General features: G+C 35.9%; 2 protein-coding genes and 1 pseudogene across 5 annotated transcripts; 2 read left to right on the top strand and 1 right to left on the bottom strand.

The window, feature by feature from the left end:
- Positions 790–1,878, top strand: LOC109215890 (annotated as a pseudogene).
- Positions 2,798–7,122, top strand: LOC109243383 (methylecgonone reductase-like). Its single transcript, XM_019410310.1, has 4 exons — positions 2,798–3,323; positions 4,947–5,193; positions 6,262–6,444; positions 6,723–7,122. The coding sequence occupies exons 1-4, from the start codon at positions 3,004–3,006 to the stop codon at positions 6,945–6,947; spliced, it is 975 nt and encodes a 324-aa protein (XP_019265855.1). The 5' UTR covers positions 2,798–3,003; the 3' UTR covers positions 6,948–7,122.
- On the bottom strand, positions 7,415–13,734 carry LOC109243356 (beta-1,3-galactosyltransferase GALT1). Of its 4 annotated transcripts, none has more exons than XM_019410282.1 (10): positions 13,525–13,734; positions 13,244–13,310; positions 12,957–13,147; positions 10,693–11,577; positions 9,739–9,959; positions 9,332–9,613; positions 8,904–9,032; positions 8,656–8,835; positions 8,373–8,480; positions 7,415–8,222 (listed from the first exon to the last, which is right to left on the bottom strand). In XM_019410282.1, the coding sequence occupies exons 4-10, from the start codon at positions 11,450–11,452 to the stop codon at positions 8,013–8,015; spliced, it is 1,890 nt and encodes a 629-aa protein (XP_019265827.1). In that variant the 5' UTR covers positions 11,453–11,577; positions 12,957–13,147; positions 13,244–13,310; positions 13,525–13,734; the 3' UTR covers positions 7,415–8,012. The 4 variants fall into 4 exon arrangements, with proteins under 4 accessions (XP_019265827.1, XP_019265832.1, XP_019265839.1 ...); XM_019410287.1 differs by having other exon boundaries at positions 12,957–13,140; positions 13,525–13,710; XM_019410294.1 differs by having other exon boundaries at positions 12,957–13,063; positions 13,525–13,710.

The following is a 15,535-nucleotide window of genomic DNA, read 5'->3' as shown; positions in this document are numbered from 1 at the left end:
GCCTCGCCCCGTTTGCCATCCCTAATTGGGGCGTCAAGTAGACGCATATGTAACTACCTTAATAGTAAAGTTTATTATGGATAACTTATGGACGTTTATTTTTATGCTATCAATGTATTTGAACTTATTTTATCAAGTAATTTACATTATTTTCTAGGCTACCAAGTTAGACTACAGGTTCTGTTGTAGTTCACTTTAAGTTGATGGGAAAAAATAGTTTTTCACTATCATTGCACATAAATTTAAACTCTTTTATCATTTCCCTTGTAATTCGTTGATTGGAAATGTCCATAATTATAATTAGCAGTGGTCTAGTCCAATGATAATACTAATCCTTTTCGATTATTGAGGTCTATATTAACAGTATTGGAAGGAACATATCTAAACTCATGTAAATCAAATATTTTTTTGTTGGACTCTCTGAGTAATCATAACAGTCATTTTGCCTTTTCCCAAAATGATTTATTTTTAAAAAGTAATTAACGGGAAAAAAAATAACTACCAAAATGAGTACTTGCAAATTTTGAATTTGAGAGGAATAGTTTGCGGGTGGCAACCATTCGAAACAAGTTAGTTACTTAACGTTAACCAAATTAAAAAATTGTTTATGCCATATTTAATTTACCTACCCAAAACTATAAATAAACCAAAAAGTACATCAAATCAAGTATCCAATACTCCAAACTAATTCATCATCTTTGACCGAAAACTTCATTCGTGATCATTATTCTTCTTTTCTTTTTTTCTCAATCTTCAACCCCTCTAAATCTTCTCAATTTTCTTTAAAAAATGGAGCAAAATACTGAGGGAATTGGGATCAAAATCTACAGTGCATCAAAACGTGCAGATACATCAATATACCCTACTAATTTGCCACCAGACAACGATGTTCCGATCCCCGAATTGCCTCAACCAGCAATTGGTGGCAAAAAAAGAAGAGCAATGGCAAATGGGGTTCAAGAAACACTCTCAAAAACATCATTGCTTGTTAATTTCTTGCCAACAGGCACACTTTTAACTTTTGAAATGGTACTTCCATCCGTCTATGGCAAAGGCGATTGTTCCCCTGTCACTACATTAATGATTTTAACACTACTTGGCCTTACTTTGTCTTACTTCTTCTTCCATTTTACCGATAGTTTTCGTGGACCGGACGGGAAAATTTACTATGGATTTGTTACACCAAGAGGATTGAAAGTTTTCAAGTCCGGACTAGGTGTGGATGTGCCAAAAGATGAGAGGTAATATTTGTGACGGAATAGATATGATAGACAGATCGCCTGTCACGGTTTTGTAATAGTTTTATGGCAGAATTCATCCATGTGGATTGATATTTATATAAATCGTTTGTCACAATTTTGTGACAGTTTTGATGATGGAATTCATCCATGTGGATTGATATTAATTTTGTGATGGAATATATATGACAGACAGATCGTCTGTCACAATTTTGTGACAGTTTTTATGTCAGAATTTATTCATATGGATTGATATATGTGATGATTTTATTCTTTCGTCACGAGCATTGTTTTTCTTGTAGTAAATTGATTTCACATTTCAAAGCCGTTATTTCATTTTTTTAATCTATTGTTTACTTTTTCTAACAGGTAAGTAGTGGGATTTACGGATTTCGTGCATGCGATTATGTCTGTTTTAGTATTTGTGGCGATTGCTTTTTCGGATCATAGAGTGACGCTTTGTTTATTCCCTGGACATGCAAAAGAACTTGATGAAATTATGAGGAGTTTTCCTTTAATGGTGGGAGTTATTTGCAGTGGACTTTTTCTTGTTTTTCCCAATACTAGATATGGTATTGGATGTATGTCTGCTTAATAATTAGGGCAGGGTTGTGCTTTAATTTTAGGTTGTTTTTGTTTTTCGATTCTCCTTTTCCAATTGTATATGTGAGAATTTTTAAGTTAGTTCTCTGTGGTACTATTTGATGTACTGTAATTTAAATAATTACTGCTCTGGTTATTGTTTAGATCTATAGATCAATTTATTAGGAGCCTTTTTCTATCAGTTGTTAATGTTTATTAAAAGAATGGCATGGTTATGTTAGGAATTTCAAATTATTTAACTTTCTGTAGTATTTCGGATATTGATTCCTTAATTTTATTCAATATTTGATTAAATGTCTCTCTGACTGTTAGTACTAAACATGAGATGTTGAAAGAATTTCAATGAATGAGTATTTTGTTAGAATTAAGTCATGGTAACATTTTTAGTGATATCTCTTTAACTTTGTTTGAATGAGGCAAAGTTAATGTTAAATTTGGCATCATTTAATGTCGATCGGTTGTTTTATAAATATAAATAACTATTATCATACGGTGTGGGATAAATCTGGGTATATAACTATCACCAGACATTATATCAATGTAGAAAACAGTAACACGCTAGCAAAGTTTGACATTTCCGCTCAATTCAATTCTAAACATCTCATTATTTAGGATGGACTTTTCTACCTAAATTAGCCAACCTAAGGAAAATGCCATGGGCAAAAGTAGACACTTATACCCGCAATAGGTGTTTACAATGTGTAATAATTGACTTTAAAGCTTAGTGATAAGACTTATGTTAAGACATATGTTATGTATTTATTGAATTGATGTAAATACTATATGAATAAATTTTTAACGTTATGACATAAGGTGAAATTTGCTATCTTAGTATTCAAAACAAATTGACAGGTAATTAAACAAGAACTTGACATAAATAGTGAAACAAAACGGTAAAAAAGATTAGAACGTGTTTTCCAGGAATATTACAACCATGACTTTTGATGCTAACTAGAGTTCATTATAGACAACCTCCACCACACATTAAATCTATCACTTCAACAAGATAAGGTTAACATGGTTTGTACTTAAAATGGCTAACTAGTGTCTGACTAATTTTTCAGTAGCGTTCCAATTTTATGAATTGTTCTCTTGACATAAAAAGAACATTGGTTAAGATAAATACAAAATCAGCAAGTACTTGATCATTTTAATCATAGATATGGATATGAAGCAAGTATTAGTCCCAAGAGTGAAGCTGAATTCTGGTCATGAAATTCCTCTTATAGGCATGGGAACAGCACCTTCACTACCACCACTGGATGAATTAGTCGCCACACTTGTAGGTGCCATTGAAGCCGGTTATCGACACTTTGACACGGCCGCTGCCTATGGCTCTGAGGAGGCACTTGGCCTAGCAGTGGCGGAAGCGGTTCAACGTGGACTAATTATGAGCCGAAATGAAGTGTTCATTACCTCCAAATTATGGTGCACCGAAGCACGCCACGACCTTGTTCTTCCCGCCCTCAAAAGATCTCTAGCGTAAGTTTTTTTTTTTTTTTTTTTATTTTATAAAGCTAGGCAAATTTCGGATATATATATATATATATATATATATACACACACACGCGGAGGCCCGCAGCGATATTAACGTGCAAATCGTCCGACTTGGTATATGGGCGAAAGACTAATCAAATCGTCTAGTAGTTGGTTCCCTCCAAAGTTTTCCTCGGGATAGTTGGAGCTCGAGCTTGCGTGCGAGTTCTATCGGGTAAAGCCAATAATTAGAGGCATCGGGCGAAAGTCTTTTTTATAGAGCTAGCCAATATATATATATCGAGCCGAACATACTGTAAATAGTCTAGAGTCGTTGTTGGAGCTAGTTTTATTTTAATTTTATTTTTTCATCATTTAATATCTAACCAATGAAGGATAGTGGTTCATGTTGTGTCCATGCCATTAGAGGTCGAGCATTAGAATTGAAGGTTAGGAGGTAGTTGAGCGTTTTTCTATTTCGTACTAGGCGTGGGGCTAGTCTGATATTGTTTAGACTGCTAGTAGTTCATGTTGCGTCCATACCACTTCCCCGTGTTCGTAGTACTATGCCATTAATATTGTTTAGTGTTAATTATTGCTCGTCTCTCTACTTTCCGGTTCCTACGTTGCTGGTATTATCTTTCTGGCTTATGTTGTTGTTACTGCCTTTTTTGGTCTTCTTGAGCCGAGGGTCTATCGGAAACAGCCTTTTTACTCCTGTGGAACAGGGATAAGATTTGTGTACATATTACCCTCCCCAAACCCCACTGATAGGATTTTACTGGATTGTTATTGTTGTATCTAACCAATGAATGCCAAACATTTCTACATTATCAGTGCAGTTTAACCCGTGATAACACTTACCTGTCACTTTTACAAGTGGCTAATGATGTAAGTCTTCTTTTATAGAGAGAGACAGATTCAGAGTATAAAAGACAGTAGATTCGATATATATATATATATATATATATATATATATATATATATATATATATATATATATATATATATATATATATATATATATATATATATATGGGGCACACCCCACTAGTGATATTGTCCTATTTGGATTTAGGTCCACACTGCTTAAAAACGCGTCACTAGAGTCTAAGGCATAAATGGCGGAGCCACATTCATCCAACGGGTGTCAATCGACACCCTTTCGTCAGAAAATTACATTGTATTGCTAGACAAATTTTTTTTCTGTTTTATGTATATTTAATATACATTGACTCCCTTAAACTTTTCGGTGTATCTATTTTTTTATATCTTGACACTGCTTGGTGAAATTCTGGCTCCGCCGCTGTAAGGCTTGTTTACTTGTATACCCAGCTTCTCTTCGGTGTTTTGTTGACGTAAGATTCACCTAAAATATCATAGTCGTCGTTGGAGCTAGTTTAATTTTAAGTTTTCTTTTCTCGTCTAGTTTCTACCGAGTGAATGTCAAAGATTTCTATATTGTCAATGCAGCTTAAATGTGTACAGCAAGATAGTTATCACTTTTACTAAGTTGCTAACTAGTAGTTCATCTGTAATTATCTTATGAGTAATCGGATTGTGTAACTAATTTTTACACAATCATGATGTATAGAACTTAATTAAGCACATGTGAAAAAATGTTTGTAGGACGCTGGGGATGGATTACTTGGACTTGTACCTAATACATTGGCCAGCAACGATGAAAAAAGGTAATGATGAAGAGATTAAGTTTGCAAATGAGGATGTAATTCCATTTGACATGAGAGGAACATGGGAAGCCATGGAAGAATGTCACAGGTTAGGTTTGGCAAAGTCTATTGGTGTATGCAACTTCAGCTGCACAAAACTCTCTCAACTCTTGCACCATGCTACCATTCCTCCAGCCGTTAACCAGGTATGCTTGCATTAACCGAAGAGGATCTAGGATTTTAGTTTTATGAGTTCAGCATTTAAAGTTATGGGTTTATATCTACTATTTATTGTAATTCTAGTGATTTTTTACACATAAGTTTATGCTTCTGGTCGAAAGTACTGAGCTCAGTTGAACCCGGTAGTTCTATGGTGCATCCGCGCCTGCTTGCAAGGGTTCTAAAAAGTTCATAGAATGGGATCAAATGAGCACAAACATCAAAGATGGGATACCAAATAGAATAACCTATTAAATTAATTTACAGAAAGAGTTAAGTTATAGTATACATTAAGTGTAAAACAAAATTTTCATTATTGGTGTGGTTTAACCTTTCACAGCATGTTAGTTCCTTGTTCAATCAGGTCATAATTAATGCTTATTACAGTATAATTATCTTATAATTGATATGATTTTGTTTTTTATACTGTCAATATATAGAACTTTTAACTCTCGTTTGTGCTGCATAAAATGTTCAATTGTTTTTAAGTGTATTTATAGGAAGGATGCCGGGGGTCTATTGGAAACAGCCTCTCTACCCTAGGGTAGGGGTAAGGTCTGCGTACACACTACCCTCCCCAGACCCCACTTGTGGGATTATACTGGGTTGTTGTTGTTGTTGTTATAGGAATTCTCATCAATGGAAGAATATTAGAAGTAGGGGTGTCAAATGGGCGGTCGGACATGAGTGGATCGAAAATGGGTAACGTAAAAATGGATAAATTATCCGACCCAACCCACATTTAATACGGATAGAAAATGGGTTAACCGGCGTATAATATGGATATTGGCTTCTTGAATATGATCACTTTTGGGAGAATTCCTAGTCTCCCAAACTTGAGGAACCCCCAATTTAAATCTTTACAAATATAAAAGTTAAAGGTTATCCATTTTCTAAGTGGATAATATAATTCTTATCTATATTTGACCCATTTTTAAAAAGTTTATTATTCGACGTATTGTTCAGTAGATAATATGAATGTAAAACTGTTTTTTAAATCCATTTTGCCACCGCTAATTAGGAGTGCAAGAGAAATGATTAATATTAATTGGCAGGTAGAAATGCATGTTACATGGAGGCAAGATAAGATGTTACAATTTTGCAAGGAGAAAGGGATACATGTAAGTGCATGGTCTCCACTTGGAGCAAATGGGATACCTTTATGGGGTAACCATGCTGTTATGCAAAGCCCTGTACTTAAAGACATTGCCTTTCAAAAACAAAAGACCATTGCACAGGTATTTTGCTTCAGCTTTTTCTTTTTTTCTTGTTAATATATCCACTTATATAGCATGTTTGGACTTTGGCTTAGCTTTTAAAATCAGCTTATTTTAAAAGAATACTTTTTATCAAAAATATTTTTCAAAAAAGTACTTTTAATGATAAACAATGCGTGTTTTGCTAATTACTTTAAAAATCACTTTTGAGCAATAATTAGTTTTAACCAAATTTTTTAAAAGTGTTTTTACATATATTTTTCGAATCTGAGTATCTAACATTTGATATTTAATTGTAGGTTGCATTGAGGTGGGTATATGAGCAAGGAGTTATTGTGTTAGTGAAGAGTTTTAACAAGGATAGGATGAAAGAGAACCTTCAAATTTTGGATTGGGAACTAAGTAATGAAGAAATCGCTCGAATTAAAGAGATTCCTCAATGCAGAGGATTCAAAGCTGAGGTTTTTGTTCATCCAAATGGACCATACAAATCCGTGGACCAATTCTGGGATGGCGAGCTATAATAAAAGTTTCCAGCCTTCCTATCATTTGCAATTTTTTGTTGTTTACAAAAGGTATTTAAGAAAAATCGAAAAATCAACTCAAACAAATTTGATAAGAGATGATGTAGTCTTCAATTTAGTATGGTTTGACATGCAACTGTAATATATTGAGTATTTTATTTGATTTGGTATTGAATTTTAAAAAGAAAATATCTATTGATGAACAAAATCATATTGGAATCGGCTGCGACGGGCAACCCGTGTTCCCGAAGTAATCAAGGTTCGAGTTATACAGGTATTAGTAATGCAAAAATTAATTATTTTATCTTCTACCCACATAAAATAATACACAATTTGACTCATAACTTATACCTGTTTTATCTGTGACATTGTAAAATGATGACCAAACAACGCAGTCCAATTTTATTCAAAGCAACTACAAACTACTAGACGTGTAATACCTGTTTTATTTATGTGACATTGTAAAATAATGACCAAACACCGTACTTCGTGTGCTCAATTTTATACGAAGCAACAAAAAAACTACCAAACGTGATATATGAACAACTTTCTTCCTAACCAGCAACCAAACGACCCCTTAGGATTGCAGTAGCTGCAAGATACAAGGAAGACAACTCCAATGTAAAACCATACTGTAGTATATATCAATGCTCTCCATTTTACTCAAGAAATGGGTACGAGAGATCGTGTGATTTACATACAAAATAATCACCGAACCTAGTGTACCCACTCTCTATACAATGTATAATGCCCCTCCATTTAGCTTCCTCTTTATAATACAGATCCCACACCATCATCTTCACTAATCAATCTTCTAGTAATATGTTTAACAAGCTAATCTAATCACCTACTTATATCAATATGCTAGTAACTACTCTACCTCCTTATACAACAACGTGGTATTGCTCGAATAAGCATGACCTTTGCCTTTTCTTCCCGTCCTAATTGGTATTCCACCTCAAGTAGATATCCTTGGTCAGTTAGTAGAAAAGGTCAGCAGGATCTTTGGCAAATCTTTTTAGAAACTTCCGAGCCTTCAAAACTCGGAAGAAAAACTATTTTGTATTACTCGCCACAACATAAAGCCCGTTTTTTCTCTTCAATCTTTTGCCAAAGACAGAGCATCTCTCTAGGGCCTTGGTAATGTGCAATAACATAACCATCTCGGCAACCTTCATTAAAAATCCTCTCTTCCTTTTCATACTTCACTTCCAACCCTTTCTTCTTCATTTCTGAAATCCAGATGCCCATAGCAACATCTTCCAGCTTAAACATCTGCATTTTCAGCGGACTTGTAACTATTAGAATTAAATAGGAGATACGGGACCCGAGTGGCTGGATAATACATTTTCAAATGTAAACTTCATTCACTTAAGTGACAGTTGAATAAGTAGAGAGGGATAATGGACTAATGCTTCATTTTACCTTTAGGCGGCCTTTTCTCTGTTTTGAGCTGATTGTTTTTGCTATATCACTGGACACAGCATAACCCGGTCCATGTGCCCAAGGAGGGTAAGTTTCTTCGGGCCACTCCTTTATATCAAGAAAAGAACCAGATTCAATATGTATATGAGCTGAAGATCAATTATGTGTTATGTTCGTTCCATGATCAATTGCTAAGACAGATGCCCTTCCTCGATGATGAATGCTGAAAGAGAGCAAGGGGTGAAATTGTCTATGAAATATGAGATATGAAGAAGATATTCACCTCTGGACTGATAAACCACTTGCTGTCTGGACTCCTATGAGGATGGGAATCTGAGTTGATTAGACCATACAGCAATCCGCGAGTCACGTTAATCCTCTGCATAGAAGACAAGATTTCATCCACTCGAACAAATGCGTCATCATCTGTCTTCATGACAAACTTTGCCGAAACGACCTCCGTCTGTGCAATAAATGAAGTCAGCAAGGCGTGCACGAGATACTCCATGGATTAGGAAGAGAGGATTTTACCCCAAAAACACATATGGCAACGGTCTTCCAAGCGATAAGACTATAGTAATCAACAAAAGGCATCAGCTGGATGTCCATATATGTCCTAGCCTCATTCCAGAGCTCTTCATTCACCATTTGGTTTTTATGCTACAGCAGATACATTACACAGAATTATCAAGTCAAATGAAGTTTCACTCGCTGAATTCTAATATGTGACTTCTATAAGACATTACATAATACTATCTACTATTTAAACTAAGATGCTCTGGATGAATAAATGATGGAATATCTTCTGGCTCTAACTGGGCAGCAGAACATGGAACTATGGCACTTGAAGACCAAGCCCCAAGATCCAGTAATTAGGATTAAATAAGCATCGCTATTGAACAGTACTTGGATCCAATTGTAGTTTCAGAGTATGGAGTGCAAAGAAAAGAATCACTCACCAAGCCAACAAAAAACCGCACCGCAACTTGTCCAGATCGCACTGCATCATATTGCATCCAAGTTCTACGGACAGCCATTCTGCGCTTAAAATTATTTGCGGTAGAAAATACACCAACAAAGAGATCTAGTCTTTTCCGAGGAGGAAGAGGAGCTGCTTTTAGAGCTTCCAAGTCACTTATATGCTCTGAATCCTCAGATGTTGGCAAACCACTTGCAACAACAGAAATTAATTTTATGTCTCCGGATATCCTCACTTCACTTACAAGCCACGGTTCCAAAGTCTGATAAGACATACGTAAAAAATTAAAGGAGATTCTGGGAAAGCAGATAACCATTATGATGATACAGAAATACAATAAAACTCTGAGGAACAAGAGGAGAAAAGGAGAAACGGAGGAAAAATTACTTCACGAAAAGCAAAAGATGTTATGTGTTTTCCATCAACTGTCATCTGAATTCCTTCAGATCCTACTCTCAGAGTGGCAACAGAGAGATATCCTTGCTTGAAAGGAAAATATTTTCTTGATTTAGACCCGTCCTGAGCCACACTAGATTTATTTGTTGCAATGACATGTCGTGTAGCCATGACATTTCCCACCATCTCATTGCATTGTTCCAATTCATCCACTGGCAAAAAGGTAACTGATGTTAGTTAATAATGCAACAAGCACATGATGACACCAGTGAGGACATGAATGAAGCTGAAGGGAAACCTCATCAAGACATCAACAGGAGAACATTATGATGAACCCGAATTTAGCTAGTCATACAAACCTGTTATATCTCTTGGAAGAAAATAGAGGTGCAAAGAGATGATGCAATTATAGAAATTGTTATCACGATTCTCAGGAATGAGACCAACCAGCTTTTAACAAATTGGAGAAAAGGTTTGCAGCATATCTCTTATGGCTTATGCAGCAATGGAAAACATGGTCAAAGGGAGGGGACAAAATTGAGAGAGACAATATCAACAGGAAAGACACTGAAACTCAACTAGGCAGGCAGACTTTGAAATAGTGAAATTAGGAAATCTATATATATCTAAATAAGCAAAAATTGCCAAGAAGATAAACCTATTTTCAGAATGTTTAGTATAATATCAGCACACATAGAAATCCCAAATGTTTGCAGGATCTAGACCTCAAGAGATGACACAGAATTCAAGCGTAATAAGTTTATTTCCAAAAATGGCATGCCCAACATTAGGACTGCAGTTACTCAATTGAGCACACATGAGGATGCAGCATCAGTTCTAGAGCATAGAAAGTTGCCAAATCATTGAAAGTATTGGAAAGAATGCTGGTAAATGAGCTTCAAAGCTATGGGTTTCCTTTTGTGAAGAGGGAAAAAATTCTCTTACCTTTCTTACTCTTTTCATCCGATGGTAAGGGACAGCGCTCCTCTTCACCCCAGTCATGTGCAATTGTCCAGGTGTTTTGTACAATTACGGGATCCTCAGTTATTTTATCACCATGGAGCCTAACATTGTAATGCAGAATAACAGGAGGATCTGGTTCACCTGGAAGTGGTTCACCAGTCAAATCTATACGAAAATTCCCAAGAAGACCATTTGGAATGCCAATTATTGTGATGGAAGAACCCTGAGTCAGACCACAAGGAAACCGCAACTTAAAGCCACTAGCATCGATTTCTGTAGCATTGGTTTTGCTGAGAAAATGAGGGCATTGTTTCTGTTTCCCTGTCTTAACTGAACTATCATTTGCATCAAGTTTTTCCCTCTCTACTGCACTCATGAGGTTGTTCCATGCAACACTGGCTTCCTTAACTGCCTCTATAGCATTAGGTAAGACTTGATCATGAGTAACTAAGCGTTTCAACTGATACCACGTAGACAAAGATTGTTGCTCCTGAGCTGACAGGTTCCTCTTAATAAAGAGATCAGAGACAACAATTTCTGCAGATATCACTTGAGTAATTTTTTCTGGCTGGTGAGCTGCAGGTGGAGCCATAGCATTTATCCATTCAAGAGGATTTGTCATGTTGAAGTAGACAGAACTTGTAACATAACTTTCCTTGACAGGTTTCCTCATCACACAGTACCCCAGAACCAAAAACATCAACAAGGATGTTGTTAAAACACCACCGTACCATTTCTTCATTTTTATTACAACTGTTTAATCATTTAGGATTCAATTCAACTAATGCCAGACCAGAAGAGCTCCAGGAGTCAAACACAGTAGCCCCCTCAATGGTAATGCCCAGATAAGTCATAGAACAACAGCACCTGCAACATTATGCCCAGATATGTCAAAAAATAGCTTATCCTGTGATCTGCATATGCCAATGAGAAAAAGAACCATAATTAACTCGAAGAACAAAACTGAATCTTGATCATGTGAGTCCATTGCTAGACACAGTGCAAAAGCCAAAAGGAAACGATACCCGTTTCTTCATAATACCAAATAAAACATGCACTTTCACATTATTTCCCCAGATTAAAAGTAGTTGCAGATGAAAATCATGCCTAAACATGAGATTGGAGATTCAAGTCCACTGCTCAAGAACACGACAAACCTAGTTGATTGGCTGATGATCAATTTAGGGGGCATGTTCTTGAACATTGAAAGATGTAGTTCGAACTGAACACCTAAAGGACCTACTGCTGCTTTAATACTAGTCCTGTCAGTAGATAAGAGATTGAACAGAGAAAATGGTTTTGAACAAATATCAAAGTGCTCCGAGAGGAAGATGACAACTTGAATGCAAAAGAGCAATATAGTCCTAGTTATATTGAAATAGAAAGGGCAGCAGCCAAGAAGCATTATCTGCCGCTTAAATAACACGGAGAAGTTTTACTGGTATTTTTATATCAATGACAAGAAAAAAGGCGAAGTCTATGAAACATAACCAACCAAGTCAAGAGAAAAGATTCAAAGATTATAACAAAAGTACATAAATGTCCAATTTTCCATCTTATACTCTTAGTTTGAAACATAAAGGGATAAAAACAAGCTTTGATGTTAAATGACTAAACATCCATAAAACCTGCCGCTTGACGATCCTAATGCATTTCTGGTTCCTTTTCCAACCGTAGTTAACTTTTATTAACAGGACCGGTAAAAGAAAAAGAAAAAAAAAGATTGCAGCTGCCAGGATCATGTACCAGTGGAAAGAAATGGGAAGAAACATTGAGACCGATCAGGACAAATAAAATAGTATTATACTTTATCTGGAGCATGAAAAGCTGAAAATGCTCTAAATAAGCATCCAAAGTAAAAATTACAGATAACAGAGTGAAAAGTTTTGATAGATTAGAACTAATTTAAAAATAAGATACAGTAGTTTCTTGCCCTGTCTTCTGAAAAAATTAAATACTCATAAACTATTTCACATACTTTAGACACTGAAATGCTATACTAAATTCTGTTTAGTCTTCAATATATCAGTATTTTATAATAAGCTGTGCAACAGAAGCCAGCAAGCACCTGAAGTTACAAAATATAAACAATTAAAATTTGAATATAATACACAAAAACAATTTAGATCGGCACAAAGCGCGAGAACATTCAGTAATCAACTGTCAGCCTCGACCACAGTTTTTCAACTACAGATCTCAATCTCAACTTCAAACACAACATAAAAGTAAAAAAAATGGAAACTTACTTAATCAAACTCATAATTTTCACAAATGTCCAGTTCCTCCATAATTTCCACAAGAAAAACTACGAATTTGCTTCTCGAACCTCGCCACTGCGGTCTGCAAATTCACACTAATCGAGCAATTAACCCTAGAATGCGGCGTTTTCCTCCGATATGAAGCGCAATGTACAAATCGAACAGCTTAAAACTGAAAGCTAACAGAAGAAATTTCGGAAAATCACTCTTAAGTTCAAAAAATTAACCAACACTTTCTACTTCCATAAAGCGATGTAAGTTAAAACGAAGCATACCTGAATATGCCGGAGAAGTTAAGAAATGAAATAAAATTCCGAAATGCACAGATCGAAGAGCTTTAAACTGAAAAATAAGCAGCAAAACAAAGAAATTACAAGCATAATTAAAAAACTCACACTAAAATTTAAACATAAAACCACGAAGTGTAGTTCGAGAGTATTCGCGAAATGTACAGATCGAACTGCTTAAAAACTGAAAACTAAGCAGCAAAACTATAAAATCAAAGTTAAGCGAACATTTTCTACTATCGAAAAGACGAGAGAGAGAAAAACCGTACCTAGAGAATCGTGACTAGTGATAAATGATTATGCCGGAGATGTATGTTGAAAAACACTTGGATTTTGTGTGCACACCAGAAATGAACATGAAGAGTTAAAAAAATGTAAAATAGAGAGGGAAAGATGATTTATGTGTGGGCCCGTTGTTGCTGTGTCGTTGTCCCTTGGACTGGACTTCAAGTCTACGCCTAATTAAGAAAAAACTGGAATTGAAACACGGAGGGAAAATACTGATTTGATTAGTTTCTATTGCAAGTTAAATAGTTAATGATATTCCAACCAACTGTCAAATAAGGAAACCGTACTATTTGTTTGTTGCAAAATGACTAAAATGGGATCATTAAAGAAGACATCATTTTATTATGAATTACATTAATTTTCTCTTAATTATGTAAAGACGTTAGTGAGTACTAAATATTGACATGGCCAGGGCCGGATTTATAGGTGTATCTAAGGGCACATGAACCCATAGTCTCTTTGTAAAATTAGATATTTTATGTACATATTTTCTAAAATTGGTATAATATTAACTGTTGGCACTCACACTCCAAAAAGGTTGAACGGTCTGTTGGAGTTACATGACATTAGACATTTGGGCCATGGGGCCATAGTCAGAGTTGGGCCAAAGTCAGCCACTAAAGCTGTATTTATATTGATCCGATTAGGTTTGATAGGAGTTTACTATTTTGTCATTTGTGTATATATATATATATAAGAGAAGTCTGATTTTTCTGAGCTTAGTTTTTTGTTAAATGAAATAAGAGAAGTCTGATTTTTCTCTCTCTCCGTTCTCTCACCTCAACTGTAACCCTAGCTAAATTTCATCATCTTTCATTCAATTTACAATGTTATCATGGTATCAGAGCGAGGGTTTTGGTAGATCCAAGGGTGAGATATGGAGCGGTGTTACCCCTGTTGATTGAATCGAAAGAGATTGCGAGGTTGCTGGTTTTTTTTTTTTGGTGAACGGTGTTCCTGAGATTTCGGCAACGAAATTCATTTCTCTTTCCGGCGTTGACGTTCTCTTATGGTTCCGGCAACTCTCTATCAGCTTATAGTGTTTCAAGGCTCAGTTCTTCGAGTATAAAAGAAGGAGATCGGTAACCCTAGTTTTTCTTTCCTTGCCTCATTGATGCATGTTTAGCGTTGTTTCTCAATTTTGATTCTGTTGATTCTGATTTCTATTTTGTATACAATTTGTTCCTATTTGTTTAGTTATGGTGAATTCAATTGTACCTGTAAACCTTAACACTACTTCTACTAGAACTTCGTATAGTCTTGACCTTCGAGTCCTCTTTTCATACATTCTTCTGATATTTCTGGAACGTGTCTAGTCAGTACCCCTTTCTCTGGGTCTGGTTATGGGGGGTGGTGGTGAAAGAGAAGCATGATAGTGTCTCTATCTGCCAAAATAAAATTACCTTTGTTGATGGTTCTTGTCCTAGACCTTCTGCTAATGACGACCCTGAAAAATTACGACAGTGGGATAGATGCAATAATATGGTAATCTCATGGTTAACCAATTCACTCTCACCAGTTATTGCTAAGAGTGTCCAGTACTCAGAAACTGCTGAGAGTATATGGAAACAACTAGAGCGTAGATATGGGGCTGTAAATGGGACAAAGGTCTTTGAAATTAAAAAGGAATTAGCCTCAACTCAGCAAGGATCACTTGACATTGCTTCATACTTTAATAAACTGAAGAAGCTTTGGGATGAGTTGGGCACAATGCGTAAAATACATGGTAATTCATGTACTTGTGTTGCTAAGCCAGGTATTCAAAAAGATGAGGAGGAATAGAGCCGTCAAAATGGGCTTAGCCCGTGAGGCCAGCCCAACCCGGCCCGCTACTTGGGTAGGGTTGGGCTAGGATTTTTTGAGCCCATTTAAAACTGAGACTTATAAGCCCGACCCAAGTCAGCCCGCTGGCCCTTGAGGCTTGACCGAGGCTGGGCCTGGGCCGGCCCGTGGGCTAAAAATTAATAAATTAATTAACTATTAAATATTTAT

The sequence above is a fragment of the Nicotiana attenuata genome, chromosome 2, assembly GCF_001879085.1.
Source record: "Nicotiana attenuata strain UT chromosome 2, NIATTr2, whole genome shotgun sequence".
Classification (NCBI taxonomy): domain Eukaryota; kingdom Viridiplantae; phylum Streptophyta; class Magnoliopsida; order Solanales; family Solanaceae; genus Nicotiana; species Nicotiana attenuata.
The sequence above is the reverse complement of the archived record's forward strand: the minus strand, read 5'-3'. Positions and strand labels throughout refer to the sequence as shown.